The sequence below is a fragment of the Clarias gariepinus genome, chromosome 1, assembly GCF_024256425.1.
Source record: "Clarias gariepinus isolate MV-2021 ecotype Netherlands chromosome 1, CGAR_prim_01v2, whole genome shotgun sequence".
Lineage (NCBI taxonomy): Eukaryota > Metazoa > Chordata > Actinopteri > Siluriformes > Clariidae > Clarias > Clarias gariepinus.
In genome coordinates, this window is record NC_071100.1 from 36,179,567 (window position 1) to 36,203,072 (window position 23,506).

The 23,506-nt window shown below is 36.2% G+C and overlaps 1 protein-coding gene across 5 annotated transcripts in view; it reads left to right on the top strand.

Annotated features, from left to right (window-relative positions):
• The window catches only part of camk2d1 (calcium/calmodulin-dependent protein kinase (CaM kinase) II delta 1), an 85,147-nt gene that overhangs the window by 51,661 nt on the left and 9,980 nt on the right, over positions 1–23,506 (top strand). For 2 of the 5 annotated variants that reach the window (XM_053504295.1, XM_053504313.1), the window contains exons 5-14: positions 4,200–4,265; positions 4,924–4,996; positions 8,661–8,763; positions 10,755–10,838; positions 13,795–13,889; positions 15,132–15,254; positions 15,641–15,724; positions 15,925–15,967; positions 18,347–18,381; positions 21,963–22,022. In XM_053504295.1, coding sequence (XP_053360270.1) covers positions 4,200–4,265; positions 4,924–4,996; positions 8,661–8,763; positions 10,755–10,838; positions 13,795–13,889; positions 15,132–15,254; positions 15,641–15,724; positions 15,925–15,967; positions 18,347–18,381; positions 21,963–22,022 — 766 coding nt within the window. Of the gene's footprint in view, positions 1–4,199; positions 4,266–4,923; positions 4,997–5,635; positions 5,709–8,660; positions 8,764–10,754; positions 10,839–13,794; positions 13,890–15,131; positions 15,255–15,640; positions 15,725–15,924; positions 15,968–18,346; positions 18,382–21,962; positions 22,023–23,506 lie in introns of all 5 variants that reach the window. The other 3 variants (XM_053504303.1, XM_053504322.1, XM_053504330.1) reach the window with 3 other exon arrangements.

Consider the following 23,506-nt stretch of genomic DNA (forward strand, 5'->3'; position numbering starts at 1 on the left):
CATTTTCGCGTTTTCGCAATTTGGACTGCATCACCCACAAAGCATTGCACGCACTGGACTACAATCCCATGGCAGTGTGTTGTAAAGACACGCCCCACAGAACTAGCATAAGCTAGTCATTAGCATTTAAAGGAGCATGTACTGAAATGGGTTGCTGAGTACAGAGCTGCTTTTTACCAGGTAAAAGTAGTGTTTTTTTACACAACCATTGAGAATTTTTAATTAAAGTATATTTCAAACTTTTCATTAGAACCCTAAAGAATCATATTAACTTATGAAAAATGGGACTGGATGACCTCTTTAAGAATGTTGAAACTTGTGACTTTGATGTAAGTAGGCAAACACAATACTCACATTGTTCAGGCCTTGAGAATGGCGTTGCTAAGCAACTAGAACACTTGGACACATTCTAATGGCTGACGCTAATAATTTATGTAGCTAGCACATAGCGGTTAAGTCTTGGAAATGTGACAAACCATTTCCTTCAGACTTGTTGCTCACATCTAGTGGGAAAAACTTCATAGGACTAAATTACATGTTAATTAGACTCTCAAACTGGAACGACATCCAATTGTGTTACCATATATTTAGAAATGTCATAGCTTGTTAATGAGCGTGTTTAACATTTAAAAAAAAATAATACTAGTCTGAAAAATTCATGGTTTTATGATATCACTGTAGTTGAAGCCTGTCTGCGTCAAGCTTTGGTCTATTGTACCTTTTGGCATGCTTTTCTGCTCGTCACACCCCACGCTATTCAGGGGAAAACTCTAGAGACTGTGAGCAAATAAGCAGTTTCTAAAACACCCAAACCAGCCCCATCAGGCATCACCACCATGCCACAGAGATCACACATTTTCCACTTTTTGATATTTGATATGAACATTGAAATGAGTTTCTTGACCTGATTCCAGTTTTTTTTGGCCTAATAGGGTAAAGGGAGAAGAACATTTAAAAGCTTGGTGAAGTTGTATCGTAATAAAAAAAACCTGCAGAAATCACAGCTGTTTTTAATACTGGAAGTAAAAGCATTTCTACATACACAATTAAATGAGGACTCTCAGGATTGGGACTAAACAGCTGTGTGTCCATAAGAAAACCACTTATTAATGAGACTAATTAGAAAAAGGCTTTTCATTGAAGCATAAAGATTGGAGCAATGGGAAAAGTTCATGTGGTCTAATGAGTTCAGCTTGAGCCTCTTCCAGAGTGATGAGTGCATCAGGATAAGAAGCAAAGTGCATGAAGGGATACACCCATAATGCATAGCGCCCACTGTACAAGCCTCTGGAGGCAGTGTTATGATCTGGGGTTGCTTCAGTCGGTCAGGTCTTAGGCTCAGCAACATTATGTGGCAATAAAATGAAGCCAGCTGATGACCTGATATGTACTGAATGACCCAGTTATCACATCTATGAATATATTCTTCCCTGATTCCGCAGGCATAATCGGGGATCCAAGCTGTCACTATTTTAGGTGGGGTTAGGGCTACTAGTCATTTTTGTATGAGTTATACAGTACATACCATATAAATATCAAATATAGCAAAATCTCTTTAAAAATGTGCATGCACAGTCTGTAAAAAAAATTCATAAATAAATTACAGAACTTATTCTGACAGAGCTTATTACCCCTCCTCCTCAGGTAAATCTGCTCGATACTGAATAGGATTTTAGACTTTATTATTTATTTCTCTAAAGAAGGTTTATCACATGAGGCGAAAGCTGAAACATTGACGTAAAACAAACCCCCCAAAAAAAGGAAATATGCTTTTACTGGTATCATGAATGTCAGCGATAAGGTAATTGTCTGATCATACACGGTGTCCAACTGTAAAACCATGGCACGTGTTGGCTCACGTGAAATCTATGCACACAAATATTACATTTACATAAAGTTTTTATCATCAGACCTAAGATTCTAAGGTTCTAAATCTTTTGTCTTTGGGCAATATTTTTTACACTAATGCAGCCTCTGTAATGCATATTTAATGCACATTTAATGTTTTGTATTTCCATGATGTATGCAGTGTCTTTTAAAAAGCAAGCATGATGTACAGTGAAGTGTTAAGTGTAACAGATGTATCTTTTAAGTGTTACCTTGAAGAAATGTGTATTGTTGTTGTTAAGTACAGTATAATTATTCCATACAGATAATTATTTACCACTCTGCTTTAAAGCTGGTTTACTTTATCTTTAGTGCTCCCTGGCGCTGCTAGCATGAAGAGCAAACGATCATGTTGATCAAGACTTGCATATTGGCGAGAAGTCAATCGACTTGCTTCACAGCACGACAATCCAAATGCCACCAAATGTTTTGCCCTTTACCGAATCTTTATATCGATATTCCCTTTGTAAGAGCATTTGTTACCAATAACCCCTCTGCTCTTTTACGCAGTGTCTTTGTCTGTGCCTTTCGCTCGTACCAACACAATAATGACTTGATTGTTTCTTATGTTATGACTCAACCTTTTAGACCTTCTTTTAACTGCATCTGTTCCTTTACTGCCCTAAAAAAAAAGGTAATTCAGCCAATTAGGCTGTTTTTCGTTCCACTTCAGAGTTTGTGCACACAGATTCAGTTAGTCATATAAACCGTCTTTGTTGCTGTTCAGCGTGTCTCAGTGGTGCATGTTTTCAGTCTTTTAAATTGCTGAAATGCTAGAACAACTAATGAACTGTGCATAAATTATAATTGAATATTTTTTTAGACTAATAAATATGCTGTTCCGAAGCATAAACAAGCAGAAATGCAGATTTTCGTCAGGATTTCTAGTATAGAAAAGACAGCTCTGGTGAATTTGCTGTTTACACTATATACACTCTAGTATATACTGGACATGCACCAATACTGTATATACCGCCAAAACATAGAACTGGTGCTAAAAAGTGTTCAGATCAGATCGGATTATATAACATCATTTTTCATAATATTTAATGCCTCTTATCTCCCAATCCATGCTCCTTTTTTATATGCATACACATATTTTTATCAGATAATTAGAAAGACATTTGCTAAATACAATTTCATGACATTTTATGTAGTGTTTGTAACTTTTTTTTAATTCAAATCATTTAATAAGCTTAATTGTCGTTCAGATGAAATTTTGCCAATTTAGATTTCACATTAAAAGACAAAACCTGTAAAAAGTGTATTAATCTATAATGCAAAGTTAAGATATGCCAACATGGTTACGGACACTACCGATTTTTTGCTTTTCAAGTTTTTACCAAAAAATTGAATGCTTTAATTTAAGCAACCATTTTTACAGCTCATTTGCGTCTAGAAGCTTACACCAATTTTAGTATCAATACTCATAAAGAAATATAAATAATTTGTATTGTTAATTATTATTGTTGTTTGAAGCAACTCTAAAAAATAGCCATTTTTGGAGAACATAAAGTATAGAATCATCTCTCCATCACTTTCACATTGCATAAACTTCAGAAATAGCTACTTTGGCATAAACATTTTCTCTATTATATGTATAACATAAAAAAAAAATCAGCACCTGTACTATGATTTGGCTGATAGACGATACGTATATATCCTCCACAGAATGTGCAGGGATTCTTAACAGCTGGGCTACAGTATTTATCACGCATTTTCTCCTGAATAAGGTTTTTATATATTTTATTCTATGTATTTCGTATGATGTACATGGGCTAATGGGATTATGTCAGTTTAAAAAAAGTCATAATGTGCTTCTTACTACAAAATAAAGATGACTGCAGTGAGGGGAAAAAATGTCTGTGTTATAGTTTAGTTCTGTCAGCTATAGTTAGTCAGAACCAATCGGGGGGACAGTTCTGAAATGTTCCTGAGATGTTATAGAAACAATTGTTTTCTTTTAAGCACATTAGTTTTGCCATAGCATGGATGAGTGGATGCCTGGTTTCTGTTCTCCTCTGTCCATCTGCTTTTATTTTGGTTCTTTCAGCTAATTTCCACCCATTAAATAAATACTACTAGATTGATTTTACATGTTAAATGTGAGAAAGTGTGTAAATGGTGGCCTTTCATGGACTCGCGTCTCATCCAGGATATTTTCCCACCTCATGCACAGCATTCCCAGGATAGGTTCTGTATTATTATTCTCTGGATAAAATCTTTGCTGAAGCTGATGTACGGCCGAAATAGCACTGAAGGAAAACCGGCAGCTATTGTGGAGTTGACATGTTCATTCTAATGCTTTTCAGAGTCACAGGAGGGGAGCTGTTTGAAGATATTGTGGCCAGAGAGTACTATAGTGAAGCTGATGCCAGGTTAGTATTCTGACATAATGATAATGAATAGTTGTATATATAAAGTACCACTTCTTATATTACATACAGTATTGATGTAATGATTTAAATATATTATTTTCACTTCTACAAGTCACTATTAAAAAAAAAAAACTTTCAAAATCTTAAAAATTATAATCAATGCTTTCGAATGGACAAATAATAAAATGTGCTAGTGACATGTTAAATAAAATAAATGGGAATTTAATCTGCATACAATATGTGAGCAATGACTGTTTAAAATGTGTGTGTTTTTGTTGTGTATCTTGCTTTGCTGTGCATCTATATCCTTTCATACTTCTTGTCTGAGCTGTATCCTAATGCTTTAATGGTCCGTTCCATTCCTGGTTAATGTAGATAGAGTTGTCTTTGCAACAGTGCAAGTACTCTATCCTGTTGTATATTTGTTAAATGTTTCGTGCTCATTGTGAATTGTATGTTTTATTCAACGTAAACTACCTTGTATTCAGTAAAATCTTCACAGCGGTAACCGAATACTCATATAAAGCTAAAGGATTTTTCCTGCATTGACGTTTTCCATTTGTTGTTGTTGTGGGACGTTCTGTGGTATGTTTGATCTGTGCTTGCTGAACTGTATTTCTCCTCTTTTGCTTTCCTGCCATGTCTTTCTCTCCCTCAGTCATTGCATACAGCAGATTCTAGAGAGTGTAAATCATTGTCACCTAAGTGGTATTGTCCATCGAGACTTGAAGGTTAGTATGACGGCCGGAATCGTATGACAATCCTGGCTTGGCTCTCCAGATGAACAATTAACAACCACTCGATCACTCGGATGCTGTGCTCTTTTAAGCTCACTGCACCCACCTTAACTTCTTCTGGTCTGCATCAGGGGTTATAAAGAGGGGGGAAAAATAAATATGCATGTAGTGTCAGAGAAACATGCTCTAACCAGTGGCTGTGAGGTTTGACTCGAAGGGATATCTACATGGAGTTACCCATGATCTGATGGAGCAGCCTATAAACTTTTTATTTTAGTAAGTAATTAATGTCAGAATAGAAAGTCAGGGTTATCCTAATATCCTACTAGGGTCAAGCCCACAGCCACCTCTGGTGCAAACACCACTTCTGCTTTGAGATCAGAGAAAGTAGGACGGAGAGAACACTGAAAGCAATGAGAATTGGATTTATCGCCCAATATGAGCCCAGTATTTTGACTTTGCTCAATTTCCAATTAGGTAACACTTAAGTTAAATAAATCCTAGCTTTTTGAAGAGGCCATGTTAAGTCCAATGTTCGATTTTTTAGTTAACGCCTAACTTTCTTGGTCTCAATGCAAATGCAGTGTGTGTGAGCTCATGACTAACCCACACCCCCCTGGTGTTTGCATGCAGTCATTGCATTCAGCAGATCCTTGAGGCCGTTCTCCACTGCCACCAGATGGGAGTGGTCCATCGCGACCTGAAGGTGAGTAATGCACTAGGGGGTCCGAAACTTTTTCTTTTTTTTTCCTTTAATCAATGCACTAATAAACCAAATATTATGGGGATATTGTGGTGAACTTTGGTAATGTTGATAAGTCACTGACATCTTGTTCATTTCCTACTGTAACTCACAATGTCTAGGGTTTCTAGAGCATACACACCACCCGCCCCCCAATTTCCCACCAATAATGAGTGTTTTCAGTGTTGTTTCCTCTAGTCAAAGAGGCCTTAGTTATTCCCCCAAAGTCTTGACTGCTGGATTAAATGGTGTTTGAGACAATAAAATTAATATACTTGCATTATTGCCCTTTCTGTGTCTATAAACGAGTAATGTACACCTATGCCTAGTGCATGATAATGTTACCTTAGCCGAAACTACAAAATCTTCCATCCCCCAACGCACCAGTGCCAAGGTTCCGAGTGCTGAACGTTAATTTGCTAATCAAATGAGCCAGGTGCAGCTACGAGTGTAATCCTTTCCCTGCTTTTAGAGTCCAGACTCGCTCATATGATTCGCCGTTGCTACAGCGTTACCATGGCAAACACACGGAGGGTTGGGCGTGGTGGTGGAGATGAAGTCATTAAAGAATAAACATTAAAAGAAAAGATAATATTGTTATTGTTCAACAGGAACCTAATTTAGGTATTATGTCTGTGCAAATATGTCTGGCTAGGGTTGTGTTAATGTTACGTTTATAACGCGCGCACTCGTGCAAACTCGCACACAGTACAGTTACATTTATTCCGATTCACCGGACTCTAGTTCAGCGAGCATGCAAGCAGAACACGACTGTATAAGCGTCATAAGAAGCTACCTTTTTTGGTTCATACACACTAGCATTTTACTCTTTTTTTTTTTTTTTTTAAGACCTGTAACCCCACACCAGTTCCCCTCCCTCTCTCCCTGCCACACAATCTAATCATCGCTTATAAGCTCTGTTAGGCTTGTGTGGTCGCAGTTTATTTGTTAAAGCTCTTCTGAAGTACAAATGAAGATGAAGGTGCTCAGAATGATTGTACATACCCGCAGTGCCATTTATTGAAAGGTCATCATTTGTCTTTGCAATATAAATACATTTGGTGCATTATTACAGATGTGCTATGTTTTTTTAGTGTCTTTAGTTAGACCGCTTGAGACCGAACCATTTCTGTAGGTCAGGTGTTTCCCCCTGGCTTGCACCGACATGTCTGCACCTCCCACTCCCAAACATAAATGTGAAGAATGAATACAAGAACAGTATCATGGTTTAGACTTCTTTGCTTTTGTGGAAGCATGTGTCCTATTACATAATGGCTCTTGGACTGACTAGGTGTCCTTCTTTCACTGTAAAATACATACTGATTACACTTCATACAAGTTGTACACTGAGGTATTAAAAAGGTAAATGGTTTTAAAGGTATGCAAAAGCAATGGCTGCACTGTTGATGTTAATGTAGCAATGGCTGCGTTAGCATCGATCGCACCTCCCTTGTGGCATGGTAGCACCTTATTAGCATAAATGTTTCTGCATGAGTCACAGCGAATGGCTGCCCGACTAACTGCACCTGAATGACCTGACCTCTGGACGCCTTTGTGAGAACGTTACTTCGGCTCCTTTTGCTGTTTTGCTATGAAACTCGATAAATACGGTTAAATACGTGTTCGTGAGCACCAAGTAAAATATAAGGACTTGTTTTTCAAATTTCTATGGGTTGTGCATGGTGTTGAATGATTTAAATAGATAAAATTGGCTAATTTACGTAGCTGCACTTTAACAACAAGGTTCACGAAATCTCAGTGAAAATTGTTTAGTTATGATCACACCTATTACAGTTATTTGTGTAATTGTCAATTACAGTTGAATTTAGGAAAATCAATTATTGTCTATAAATGCCAATCAGCCATAACATTAAAACCATAAAAACATTAAGCCCAGTATTGTGTGGGTTCCCCTTGTGCCACCAAAACAGCTCTGACCCCTTGAGGCATGACTCCACAAGTCCTCTGAAGGTGTGCTGGGGTATCTGGCACCAGGACATTACCAGCCAGCCGGTACGTCGCATGGGATGGGTAATTGATCAGATTAAGATGTGGGGAATTTGTAGGCTGGATCAATAACTTTTTGCCTGCTAATACCCATGCAGCAAGCTGTGGTGCACTGGGTGTTCTGGTGCCTTTCTATCCCAGTCAGCATTAAGTTTTTTCAGCTGCATTGGCTTTTCAGTGGGATTTGACAAGACAGGCTAGCACTTGGGTGCCAATCATTCTTTAACCAGTTTATTGGTATTGAATTGCTGATCAGTGTTAATGTTATATGGTGTTAGTGTTATGGCTCTTCTGTGTGTGTAATGTATATTCAGTTCCAGCTGTCTGACTGGGTTATGCATAAGTTTCTATCTTCAAGCTTATATTGGATTGGGGAATTATAACATGTACTTATGTATTATCATGTCCGTAATCTAAAGTTTATTCCTTAATAGCTTTATTGGAAGGTTTTTGGCACACTCATGCACCTTCTCCATTTACAGTGATCTTTCAAAAACTTTAGATTAAGCTTTTATTGCTTCATTTACACTTCTTTAATTGCATCAGTAGCGCCTGTGCATAACCCAGAAGGCATTTCTCTTGAGAATGACCTGGGTCAAAAATGATTCTTTTAAGAAGTAGCATTTACCTTTAATTAAGCATCATAAAGTTTTAAACTGTTGACCACAAAAGTGTAGTTTACACCATGGTGGCTGGGAAAATAAGTTATATTCCCAGTTTAAATGAGTGTATTGACTTTTAATAATGCTCTTAAATCTATCCAAAACTATTACATCCTAGTGAAGCATTTTAAAGATTCTATAAACATTCTTGATCCAGGGTCAAACTCATAATGTTTTTTTTTTAAATATAAAACACTCGGGTCCCAGGTCACATCTAAAGTTGCTCTCTTTGCTTTTGTAACTTAAGCCTGAGAACCTGCTTTTAGCCAGCAAACTCAAGGGAGCCGCAGTGAAACTGGCCGACTTTGGCTTGGCTATTGAGGTGCAGGGAGACCAGCAAGCATGGTTTGGTGCGTATTTACCTTAACACACAACCATCATAAATATGTCAGTGTCATATATATATATATATATATATATATATATATATATATATATATATATATATACACAGTATACACAAACATGACAGCAGTGCAATGCATAAAATCTTTTATGGCATAGTCGTTGGTGTAAGGTGAGCTGGATTGGGCATTTTAAAAAATACTTAAGATTTTCAAACACAAGAATGTAGATCAACCCACTGAGGGTCACGTTGTGTTTTTTTATATATTTTTTTTATTTAAATTGATTAATATAACGTTGCAAAAGAAACATTGCAAAATGAATTCTTTGGCTCACATCAACATTGGACTTTTTATGTAATATTTATTTATCTTTTTTTCCACAGTGGAGGGGAATTGAGAATTGTATTAATATTTAAATGATCAAACTCTGTTTTTTTTTTGATGGATTAATGGTTATTAGAGAAATCGCTTTCCTAAATTTTCTGTGTCAAATAGGACAAATTAGCATTTTGTCTGGGTTTTTGGCACAAAGCCGAATGCACAACATGATGTTAGATGATTATTAATTAACAATTATATGGGATATGCCCACTTTTGCATTATTTATAGCCATCTTATTAATTATTTAATGTAAATGTGTAATGCAAATAAATAAGCCGAGACACCTTGAGCAAATAGAAAAGGGCTTTTGAAGTGATTATATATTTCAATAGACTAACACATGCTAATGCACAACAGACTAATGCACATTCAGCCCCTGCTGTCACAAAGCAGACAACTCTTTAATATACAATGAGACAGCTGATGCTCAAAAGGAGTAGGTTAATCCAAAAAGAGGAACCGTTCTGTGAGGGTGCTGCACAATGTTGATTCCTTTCACCTTTTATTCTTTTCTAATATAAAGCAACCTTATTTATACACAGTCTGGCCAAAAAACAGCCACAATTTGGATTTTAATAAGCAAATACTTAAGCACCTTTAATTGGATAATTACTGCAGTGATTAATATGTTTCAATTGTTAATTTTGTGACAATTATTTAAACCCTAACGGATGCAGTGAGTCGCTCTTAATACTGTAGTTTTTATTTCTTAATCAACCCGGTCACGTATCCCATGGTCATGAAAATGACCATGGTTACGTGTGTTTCAGAAAGGTCTACCAAATAAACAACAAAGGAGACTCATAAAGTTACTGGAAATGGGTTAAGAACTGTCCAGTGCATTATTAAAACCTGAAAGGATAATGACGAAACTTCACAGAAGAAATGTGGTCAGGAAAACAAAAAAGGAATGACCGAAGATCAAAGATCACTCAGTGAAGTTGCATTGTAAATAATAGACAGTAGAAATCAGATCTATGTTTAATAGGGAAAGTAAAAGCATCTTCATATTTTTATTGTCTTGTGACAAGGAGTCATAGGAGTGGAACCAAACAGCTGTGAAAAGTTTGCTAACGAGCAATGTGAAAAGGTCATGTGGTCTCATAAGTCCAGATTTGTCAGGGTATGAAGGAAAACGCATGAATGGTGCACCCATCATGCATTGTGCCGACCGTACAAGCCTCTGGACGCGTGTAGAGTTGCTTCAGTTTGTCAGGTCTGGACTCACCAATGTTGTGCTGCAAGTCTGAACAGCTATAAATGTTGTGGCATCACATATCGTTGTTAAAACAAAGCCAGAATCAATGCAGGCCATAACTAAAGCTAAAGGTGGTTCAGTGAAATATTAGTATGCATGATTATTTAATTAATTTATTTTTTGGCAGGCATTGCACACAATTATTTTCTAATGAGCAAACATTGGACTTTTTTTTTAGAATTTGTTAAAATGATTTTTGCTCTTATAATGAAGAGGAAAACCATCATATGTTACACTTGACAGGTTCACATTTAGTAGACAACTTTAATGTCAAATCTTGACTGTTAGCTTGATGTATTGTATGATAATCCTGACTTGGTCTTTTTCTTCTTCTTCTTCTTCGTTTGTCTCAAAGGATTTGCCGGCACTCCTGGTTACTTGTCTCCTGAGGTCTTAAGAAAGGAGCCCTATGGGAAGCCAGTTGATATGTGGGCTTGTGGTAAGTCTTTTACAGTCATATAAATAAAAGACAGTTTTTTAACCCCTCTTTGCCTTCCTATAAATGTCCCCTGATATTTGACTGTATGCGTCCACACACAAGGTTAAGTTGCATTATACAGTACTAATATTATACAATATGACCCAAAGCTTATGTTGGTCAAAGACAGTTGATCTTATATCTTTTATCTCATTCAAGCACTGGATTGTGACAACTCTTTTCACTAACATCTACGTCTTTCATATGTAGCTTATTGTCCTTCATGTGCGATAGAGAATGTACAGTATGGATGAAAAAACTAAAGTTTTGTTCTAACAGTGAAAAAATTACGACTATAATAGGAAGCATGATAGAGGGCCTCCACCATAAAACTGCCATCCGGATTAAACATTAGTTTGATTCTGCCTGTCACTTGTTGAACATTACACAGTGTAGACGTGTTAGAAAAGAGTGATCCTATTTATAATATCTATACTGTACATGTTTGAAAGTCATCCGAACATTAAGCCCAATATTTTGTAGAGCTTCCTTGGGCTGCAAGGGCATCTCTGGCTCCTCTGGGAGGATCTTCAGCACTATGATATCTGGCACCAGGACATTGTGGGCAGATCCTTTGGGTGTCATGGGTTTGTGAACCTTGAATTTTTTGCCTGCTAAGCCCCGTACAAGGCCGGCATTGATGCACTTGGTGTTCTGCTGGCTTTCTATTATAGCCAGCATTAACTTTATTTAGGAGTTTGTTCTACATTGGCTTTTCTGTGGATTCAAACCAGTCAGGTTAGCCTTTACTCCCCACAGGCATAAATGAGCCTTGGGTGCTCATGACCCTGTCACCAGTTTACATATCATTTTTATATACTTAATAATCAGTGTTATTTAGCTCACCTGGCCTCGCAGTGGTGTTAATGTTGTGGGTAATCGGTGTATTAAATAATGGAAACAAATATTAGGCTAGAGCAGCAGGGAGAATTTAAAAGTTTTCTGTTTCCCCCTAGCATTTTCTCTTTGATGGTCACATTTAACTGACTGAAAGTTAAACCCGAAAGAGTGTATACTTAGCTATAACCCCAGAACACTTCATGGTCAGTGACTGCATACAAAGGGACTTGTATCTGGGGTATTTAATCTTATCTGCAAAAGGACTGACGTGGCTGCAGGCTTTTATTCCAGCCAAGCAGGAGTCCCACCTGATTTCATTTATTTAATTAATTGACCTTGGTCTTCAAATGACTGTTTCGGTGTGTCTCGTGTTGAGCTAGGATGAAAGCCTTCAGCTACACGGGTCCTTTGGGGATACAGTTAAAGACTCCTGACTGTTACAGTGGCATCCTGAGATACTGGAATAATGTAAATGCACAAACACTAATATGGTTATGAAGAAAAACACATTTTAAGTAACATTTGTTAGAAATTTATGTTTGTCAATCCATACAAATCAGAACAGTGCCAAGCATGTTGGTTATCAGTTATTGTACTCTGTTTGAAGTAACCAGTCATGCTAATGGTATGCATGACTACCACACCAGATGTGTGTGATTAAATGGATTATGCAATTTAATCGATGCTTTGTTGGTCTAGTCATTTAATTGAATTAATGAGTCAATTAACATTTTTAGAATTGTTTAGGTAAAATTACAACCATTATATGACATAAAATTGACGATTTCACTGAAAATGTTTTCAAAGTTTTTGCAAAAAAATCCAAACCACTTGCATCTTTTACAGTGCACTTGCAAAATAATCTTGCTTAGCAAAGTTATTGCTTCTTCTTCTTTTTTGTGTTCTTCATTTAAGTTTATTGGCAGTTGGTACGTTCCTACCACCTGCTAGACTACTTTGGAGGAAAAGATTGGCAAAAAAAAGATACCCGCTTATGTGACATTTAAACAATCGACAACATGTGTTCCGCTGCATTTTAATGTTTATTAAAAACATTTATCAGTTTGTAATACTTCAGTACATCTGTAGGAAATATACTGTAGCTGCATAACCATGTATCAGAAAGTACACATTAGTCCTATTGAATCAAATTGAAAATTGCACAGCTTTATAACACACATTGCCAATTATAATTTCAATGAATTTCTAAGGAGTAGAGTGTCTGCATGTTAAGAGATGTTCCCAGAAAAAAAGGCTTTTCTCTTACATGAAGTCTAAGTTTTATTATTGTTATTATAAAGGCTGCTTTTTTTTTTTGGTCTGTTAACCAGCATTATGTCACATAAAGTGCCCCAGACAGACAGGTAGGCAGGTGTTATTGTTCAGCATACAGTGTCTGAGTTGAGGACCAGAGTCTAGTTATGTCACATTGTGGCCACACTTGAAGTCGGCACTGGAGTATATCTACAGTATGAAAACAATAGCCCTATTTGCTATAAGAAACCGTATCTGGGCAAGAGTGATGAGCCTGTGTTCCTCAGTGATGTTGATCTCTAAGTATTTGGGCAGTGGTAGCTCAGTGCATTAAGGAGTTATGATGGGAAGGTTGGAAATTCAAGCCCCAGCTCTACCAAGTTGCCTCTGTTGGGTCCTTAAACAAGGCTCTTAACCCTGCCTGCTCCTGGAACGCTGTATCATGGCTGATCAGGTGCTTTGACCTCAAATTCCTAACAAACTGGGACATGAAAAGAAAAGAATTTCAATGTGCAATAAAGTGACAAAGGCTTAACTTGTACTAGTACAATTTGCTGTAAACTCCAGTGGTGACCAAGAACACATGGATGTAGAATGGAAGTCTTTTATGGACTCTCTTATATGCTGCACATATGCGATGATGCACATAAGGTGCTGTTAGTAGTTCCTCAGCAGGGAAATGAGCAAATTACGAAACTCAATAACTAATAGTTTATTTTGTGCTATTTACAGTTCCCTAATGAAAGAAGTATTGTATGAAATACTTGAAGCATTAGTCAGCCTGTGTCTGCGCATCATATTTGACTCTCCATGTCGTCAACAGGTGTGATTCTTTACATCTTGCTGGTGGGTTATCCTCCATTCTGGGATGAAGATCAGCACAGACTTTATCAGCAGATCAAGGCTGGTGCTTATGATGTAAGTAACATGACACTGATCATGCACACGGATTCACACACTACCTGCAAAAATGTATATTTTGCGATCTCTGGACATTCAGATACATTATAAAAGTAAATGAGATGCACAATGAGACAGAGCACAATTTTCCCCATCTCGTCTTTTCCCTAGAGCAGTCATGTAAACTCTATTTAAAGCATAAATATTTTCAAAAGCCTTTTTACCTTTCAGTTCCTGTGCAAGGTTCCTCTTTTTATCCTGCAAATGTTGCTTTTGCTTTCAAAATTACTACTAAACTGCTTTTAGTGGCTGCTTATGCACTGCTTCCATGGCTTTCACATCCTGTCTAGGGTCAGTCACTTTCATGTCTGCTGCTCCTGATGACTCTTGGTAGTGTATCGGTGGTGTCTTACAGTGCACAGACATACAGTACAGTAGACCTGATCTTCTGTTCACATTAGGAGGAGACATGTCTGGATTTGTCCCACGTAAATGCATTAATTAAAAATTTCATGTGAAGTTGGAAAAAAGTCCATTTTAAATGGAAATCATAACTGAACAGCGAAGTCAAAATACATTCGTCCAAGATACATTTTTGCTGTAACACGTTCACTGATGTTTCTGTTTACCTGCCACAACCACTATTACTTTATACTGTTATACAGTAACATGATGGCTAACTAGTGCTAAGCATTACTAAGCATACAGTATTTCTTAGTCAGTTTATGTTTATTAAGGCTCATTTAACATAAATTACAAGCATTATTCAAAACCAATCAAATGCTTTATACCCTTCACAGATTTAAAACCAATTTTAAATGCATACTTCAAAAATGAATGGCAATTAGAATGGGACCAATGCTTATATAATAAGCTATATGAAATAAATCCCGATGTTGGATCAAGACGTACATTTCCATTAAAAAAAAAAATCGTTGGCTGTCCGTCAAACATATTTTATTTGACTTTAGCTCTTTTACTCCTTTAAGGAACTTGTTTTATTCTGTTGACACTTTTAAAAAAAAGTTAAGTAAATCCAAATGCAGTTTTAAAGTTCTTAGCAAAAAATTAATTTTAAACATCTTATCCAGTTTTAATATTGAATAACAAAACTGACTCTCGACCATGAATAATACCCATACAAGCTCACAAGACGTTAAGACAGAAAGAAAGCAAGCACGAATTACCGTGACAATACAGCATAGCATGGAGGTGATCAGATGTATTCAATTCATGAAATCTGCCTGTGTTTATGTTCAGTTTCCTTCTCCTGAGTGGGACACGGTGACCCCAGAGGCCAAAGATCTGATTAATAAGATGCTGACCATCAACCCTGCCAAACGCATTACTGCTGCGGAGGCCCTCAAACACCCATGGATCTGTGTATGTATTGTCTTCCCCCCTCCTCATTCTTTATTTCTCTCCCTGACACCTGCACAAACACACACGGAAGCTGTTTTTTTATTAACAAATCCAATTTCAATCTTTAGACCTAATCTGATGGCTTATCCTTTCATCCCTACTTATTATTGCTCCTAATTCTCTCTTCTTCCCACACCTCTTATTGATGTATTTTAATATTTCTACAGCTTTTGTGTATTCTCAATCCCCTCTAAGTGTACTGGTGATTTTTCTTTACAGACACACACATTTATCCATTATAAATTCATCTATTAATATAACTGCCTACATGCACTATATATAAACATATCTAGCAAGGTACTATCTATATTTAGAAATGTTTTTAACTTATTCCTCTGTTTCTATAGCAACGCTCTACAGTGGCCTCTATGATGCACAGACAGGAGACTGTGGAATGCCTGAAGAAGTTTAACGCCAGGAGAAAGCTAAAGGTGACACACACAAACAGTGCACTACTATTGGTGCAGCTTAAAAAAAATACAAGGAAAAAAATTAATCATTTCAAAAAAAGTAGGTGGACTCTCACCTTCTTGGACTTAATCATTGCCTCCTACACTAATGTTTCACGCAGTCATGACCTTAACCAGTTTAAAGTCCCTCACACTCGTCTGCTGCCCGTTTCTTCTTACAGGGAGCGATCCTGACCACCATGCTCGCCACAAAGACCTTCTCAAGTAAGACTCGACCCTGTTTTCTCAGTATGTAAATGCTTTTTGGGTTTGTCAGATCTTGCTGTTCTTTTGTCAGTATACTGTAGTAAAAGCAGCAGGTTCTTCTGGTACAATTTACAGGCTTGTTGCCAATAAGGACGATGCAAGATTTTCTATGAAACTGTCCCACGAGAATAGAGAGTATATGTTGGTGCCAACGTACAAGTACCTACGATTGATTTGTAAAACCAATTTAGAAACCTAAAGATATCTGCTAACTAAAGAACCATATGAGGAACCGATGCTGGGTCTAACCACTGTGGGTAAAAACTTTACTCTAAGCTTGGCAGAAGTTGGCACAATTGTAGTACTGTAGCCTTGACCTGGCAAAACTAAGCATACTTAGAAAGTGAATTGAAAAGGCTGAGAATGGTGAAAGCTTGTTATAATGGAAAAGGAAGTGAGAACTAAGAGCTTCAGCTCAGAATCCAAAACAGTGAAACTGCATTAAACAGTATTAAAATAGGTTTGATCTGAGTAAAATCATTTCTAAGGAGAAACCATAATAGTCCAGTGTATGATTTGCATTTCTTAAGAAATAGATCTACAGTATAGGATGATTACATTCGTCACTTAGTGACTCATAAAGATCAATGACTCAAAATCAACTTCTCCTTTGTCAAGTAAGTGTAACGTGGTGGGCGGGGCAGTGCGGTGTGCTAGTCTTAAGCCCAGTTCTCACTTTTCACACTTTTTGCTCTGAAACACTTCAGTTTTACGATCATGGTTTAATGTGGCTTCAACATGCCAAAGCTATGGCCCCTGATTGCTATGCTAAGTGTAAGACCTTTTTGGCATTTAATACAGAGTGATAAAATATCATTCGCCTTGTTTTTATTTCTTATTTATTTATTGTTTTACTGTTTTATTTGCTTGTTTTATACAACGAGGCTGGACTTTTTATTGTTGTAAATTGTTTTATTTGGATTTTATTTAATTTTATATTCTTATTATTGTCTGTTTCTATAATTGCAGCTATTTGTACAGCATTTTGGTCAACGAAGTTGTGTTAAATGTGTTTTAAAAATAAATTTGGCACAGCACTTAAGTTAAGGTAAAATACACTCTGGCTCTGGCCTGTCAGACAAACTTAACCCATACAAAAAGCCTGATGGTGTTGAGGTAGGTTAATGAATGTTCTTCCTGTCATTCATTAAACAAACAAAAACAAATCTTGAAAGATGTTAATTAATGCATGGTGTAAAACCTTGATGCATCACGTTTCAAGCTTGGTTTGAAAAACCTACCGTCTTTCCTTGCATTGCATTGCAGCTTATTGCAAGTGTCATCCTGCCAGACATGCAACTGTACTCAGATCTCCGCTTCACGTGTGAAACCCCAAAGTTAACGTAAAGAGAGCCCTCAAGCTAACATTTCTCCTTCTTTGCCGTGTACCAATAACCAGAATTTTTATTTGTAAAACTTAAAGCACTTTATCATGTCATGCGGTTGCCAGTTCCAGATGCCACTACGGCTGCCTGTTACAAATTACCACAGACGTATTTAACAGGCTATAAAAAGCTGTAGGTCTCTCGCATATTTATAAAGCATGTTAAAAGAAATTCATAGCCTTGTGGCTGATGTGGCAATTAATCGCAAAAATTGTATAAGTAGGAACTCTGCTTTGGTGACATTCCGTCATTCTGTCCATAGAAGACTATAATCTTTGTCTGTTATGTTGCTAAGCAACCAAAGTTTACTCTTAACAGGATGCATTGGCTGGAAGAAGAAAGCATTATCACCAATAAATTGACAGGTTGATTTACAGCAGCATTTCATCATCATGCCTTTAGCTTGGATAACATGAGTGTAGCACATGCCCTCGAGTGGCTTATGTCTTCAGTAATTTGCTGTGCCGTCTGATAGTTTTGTCATACTGTAGCTCTCCATCACCTCTTACAAAACAAACTTTTAAATCATTATACGGATTTAACATTAAGGGGTATTATAGGTGTATGTAATTTTTCTTTTATAAGTCAAGGTTAATATTTAAAATCTCATCTCAGTGTTTGTGGGTGTATGGGCACTACATGAAACTCAGATTTTCACAGATAATTACCCAGTAGTTTGAATAATTATAGTGGCATTACATAAATTACTTTGTCAATCAAAAGCTATTTAAAAAAAAAAAATTTATAAGTGCCTTTTTGTCTCACTGTCAACACCTCACTTGTACACACTTCAGAATGTGTGAGAATACACACCTAATTTGCCTACTGCCACAGAGGGGTGTGTGTGTGTGTGTTGATGTCACTAAGATGAGAGGGTTGATAATGTTATTAATGATCCACTCTTTCACATTTTCACTTACTCTTTTTTTTTCTTTTCTTTTCTGTTCTTCAGAAGGGAACCCATACAAGAAGCCTGATAGTGTTAAGGTAGGTTAATGAATGCTCGTCCTGTCAAATCTTGAAAGATGTTGGTTAATGCACGGTGTTAAACCTTGAGGCTTCAGTCTCTATCATGTTTCGAACTTGATTCGAAGACCCTACTGTCTTTACTTGCATTGCATTGCAGCCCATCACAAGTGTCCTACTGCCAGACATGCAACTGTACTCGCATGTGAATCCCTAAAGTTAACGTAACCCCCTTTAACCATTTGCTTCCTCCCTCTCACCACCCTAACATTTCTCCTTCTTTGTTACATACCAGTAGGTTAACTTCATTCACGATGGGAAATTTACTTCCAGCTCCATGTGATGAGTAGCAGAAGGTTGTACATCTGTTGTGCGAAAAATCCAGGCCTGTGCCAATCAGCGAGATTAGTTTATAATGAGTATGGATGAGATGAAGCCTTTCTTATCTAGATTTCAGTTTGATTGAATAATGAAAGCACTTTAGACCAGGTACAACAGACGGACGACAAAATTCTGCATATATAGGATAAATATGGAATGGGATTTTCTTTATATTATTGATAATTTTTTTGTTTGTGGGGTTTTTTTTTGTGTAGATGAGAAATCTGATGAATTTGAAAACAAGAAGCATTTCCTGTTTATCGAATGAGCATGTTTGTTTGTTTCTAACTTCTATAATGCAGAAAAGGAAGTCTAATTCTGCAAGTTTGCAGTGGTGAGAATTTTGAGGTGAATGTGTAAGGCGTTGTACTGCTTATTAGTGCTTTTATTTATATATATATATATATATATATATATATATATATATATATATATATATATATATATATATATATAATTGACCTACGCTAAACAAAAAGTCACGACATTTACAAGTACACAAGCTAAACTTTTAAATAATAATAATAAATAATTGTGTGTGTATATATATATATATATATATATATATATATAATTTATTATTATTATTTTTTAAATAACTCGTAGTATAATTTCCTCTAATATAAACATTTATACAGAAGATATACATTTATATCACCTTAATTGCTATGGAATGTAGTATTGGGGAAAAATAATGAAATATAATGTATTAATGACATTCTTTCATTTTTAAATAAAGACAATAATTGTAATTTGTTTATTACTAATTATTGCTTAAAACCTGCTGAATCCATCTGTGTCCGTTAAGTCAAAAAGACGTCTGCGGTACTTTGGTGTCACTTGCTCAATCCATGTAGCTTGATAGCTTCCTCAAGATCATGTAAAGAAATGTGCCACAAAAGTTCGCAATTCACTTGAAGTCTCGAGTTTTAGGCATTTTTGTGCACAACTTCAGAAAGTAGACACGTATTTGTTACATCCATTAATCTAAACACATCTGTGCATTTACAACAACATAAAGCAGAGGGTCTTTTGGACATATCCGTGCCCCAGTCATGAAATTAATTATGTATAAAAATATTCATATTAGTATTATTAATATTATTATTATTATTATAATTAAAAAATCCTTTTGTTAAACAGGGTAACTGCAAGGTGGGAGCGTGCTAAAATATACAGTGGCCTGTGCACAGAATGTATGACTTGGAAGAATAGAAAAGAATAGAAGAATAGAAAAAATCATTTCTTTTGCTCTCTTGACATTACTATGTCATGAAGCCCCGCTTCTTATCCTGGCTAAAAGTGAATTCACCTGGGTTGAGAATTTGAAAGTATTCTCATATCGATGTAATATTGGGATGGGATTATTTTTGCTTTTGTAAAGGTGTATCTTTATACTCAATTCCAGTTTCCGTAAGATGTTCTGAAAGTTAAAGAAAAGGATAAAATAATGAATGCTAAATAACTTAAATAAGACCAGCAGCCTAATCTTTTCTGTTGTGCAACTCTTTTTCTTGGAACAATTCAGACTGACCTCATTCTACCTCTAAGGATACGGCAAGCTGGGAAATGGATTGTATTGTAGTAAGAAGAAAAATAGTTCCCACAATGTAGTCTGGTTTCTTTGCTCTGTATTGGAAATTACTGAAATCGGTTATAAGCACATTTCGTTTGTCAGTTTTCCTTTTTCATCCCTTTTATATCTTAAATGTATAGAAAGAGATAAAATCTGACTTTTATTTCAAAATCTTTCTTTAATCTTTTTTTAAGACTTTCTGACTTTAATGTCAGAATTATGTCTATAATCTAGTTCAATTTTAGAGCTCTGACTATAATCTGAGTTCTGCCTTTTCCCCCTCAAAGTTATGCACAATATACACGCGTGCATCTCCATAAATTAGAATATCATCGAAAAGGTGATTTATTTCAGTAATTCAATTCAAAAGGTGAAACTCATAATGTAGGTTCATTACACACAGACTGATGTATTTCAAGTGTTTATTGCCTTTCATTTTCATTATTATGGCTTATAGCTAATGAAAACTCAAAATTCAGTATTTCATAAAAATAGAATATTACTTAAGACCAAACTTAAGACCAAAATGTAAACTTGTAATGTACAGCACTCAATACTTGGCCTGGGCTCCCTATGCATAAATTACTGAAGCAATGCGGACTGGCATGGAGGCAATTAGACTATGGGACCTTAATTTTCAAATGAAATGCTAAATTTACTTCTGAAAAGAGGACTTTGGCCCTCTGAACAACAGTCAAATCCTGTTTGTACATAGGTAGGAAGCCTCTGAGGTTGTTTCTGGTTCAAGAGTGGCTTGACACAAGTAATGCAACAGTTGTAGCCCATGTCCTGGATACGTCTGTGCGTGGTGGCTCTTGAAGCACTGACTTCAGCTGCTGTCCACTCTTTGTGACTCTCTCCCAAATTCTTGAATGGGCTTTGCTTCACTATCCTATTAAGGCTGTAGTTATCCCTGTTGCTTGTGCACATTTTTGTACCAATTTTTTTTCTCTCTCCATTCAACTTTCCATTAATGTGCTTGGATAACAGCGCTCTGTGAACAGCCAGCCTACTGAACCAGACTTGAAGACCATTTAAAGGCTCAGGAAACCTTTGTAGGTGTTTTAAGGAAATTAGCTGATTAGAGTCTGACACCATGGGTGTTCGTTATTGAACTATTCCACAATATTCAAATTTTTTGAGATACTGAATTTTGGGTTTTCATTAGCTATAATTCATAATCATTAAAATGAAAGAAATATATAAATGCGAGTCTGTGTGTAATGAATCTATGTAACAAATTTCACTTTTTGAATTGAATTACTTTTCGATGATGTTCTAATTTATTGAAATGCACCTGTGTGTGTGTGTGCAGTACAGTATGTATACACAGTGTATATAAAATCATTTAAAAACATTACAAACTAGTCATAAATTCAGACATTTCATTTAGTGATAGTTAATAATAATCTTCTTACATGAATAACGTCCTGGTATTACAATTTTTTATTCTCAGTTTGGGGATCTTATGAATTTACCTCACATTGGTCATAATTTTTTAGTCCATGTTTTAAGCAGCTACTGTACATACTGCTTATTGATCAATAGCTTCACACATTGCACAAATGCAGAATGGGTCGCACCATTTCTTGTTTCCTCATTGGACAGCTTTGCGTGTCTTGTTTTTGTCCATTCCCCTTTTTAGATCAACAACAAAGGCAACGTAGTCACCAGCCCTAAAGAGGCAGTCCCCTCTCCTGCTCTGGTACTCTCTCTGTCTGTGTGTCTCTGATCTCATTATACCTCATGTTTTCTGCCTTTGTTTGAGCATTTCATCCGTTTCTTGTGTAATAATCAGTGGCACATCTGTCAAAGGAGTACTAAATTATTTAGAAAGAACGGCCGGGTTAAAATGTTAAATGCATTTAAACAGTATCGTTAAAAGCACACACATTTCAAAATTAATTTTAGGACTTATTAAATATGCGTAAAACTATTCCGTACTGCTCTCATTAATGATGTCGTTAGAACTCCAGACGTTTTGAGCCACTGTTTACTCGCTAACAAATTATTACACTTGAAGGTGGAACTGCTTAGTTGTGTTAATTCACTTACAGTTGACCATAATGCAAAGCATATGAACAAACCTAAAAAGACAGGAGCAAATCAGAAATCACCTCAAGCTAACAAAAGCGGAAAAAAACAAAACAAAAACAACAAGTCAATATTAACAGAAATGTGGATCCTTATTGAACATTACATGCGCATTGTTGATTGGACTTGGCATATGACTGGGTGAGAAAACTAATTACCCAAATAATTTTATTTAAAGCTGCTTTTTTTATTATTATTATTATTATAGGCAAGTGTTATTGTTTCTTATTAAGGAAGTTTAAATCCTGTCTTATGTTGCATTATGTGAATTTCACCACAATAATACTGTATACCATAACCATTTACAATCTAAAAAAAAGCATCAGTAAATCCCGTATATTTCGGTTTATAGTTCCTTTTTTTTTTTTACTTTTTTTTCACTTTACACTGGTTCTCAGTAGCCAATCAGCAATGTGCATGTGACATTCAGTAAGTACCGCCCTTGTCATTTTGAGTTATTGTTCATGGTTGTAATTTTGCTGTGGTGTTTAAATATATATTTTTGTGGTTTTGCTGTTGTGCCTTTGGTTTTTGCTGTTGTTACTGTTGCTGTTGTGTTGTTGCGAATTCTTGCTTTTTTTGTAGCCTGTATTCTGCACTTACAAACTACCAGCTCTATAAGAAACTGAGCAGATGTGTGTTAATGCTGTAAATCATTTATTTTCTTAAATCGCAGGGATTTTTAGTCGTTAGCCTGCTATTTTGATCATGGTGTGGCTCCAGCCGTTGTCCAGTGACTCGGGACAACCACAAACAGAAAGCTTTTTGTCAAGTTTATTTAGTGTGGTTCAATTTATAGTACAGTAGGCTAAGCAACTTCTGTTAGTTCATGTGACTTTTTTCTTATTCTTGCAATGCTCCAGTTAGCAGTACTGGAAATATGCTCATTAGATGCCAGTCTTTGTGGTGCTTTGTACTTAATTTGGGATACTTCTGTTTTTTTCACATCTGTCTTAAATCAACATTGTGGTGCGTTTAATTACATCACGATAGGTCTTGGTTGTTTTAAATTTTCCTGTTTGTCACCTAGACCGCGAGTACAATGTAAGTAATCAGGGTCAAATTTCTCAACCATCGTTTTGTGCAAAAATACAT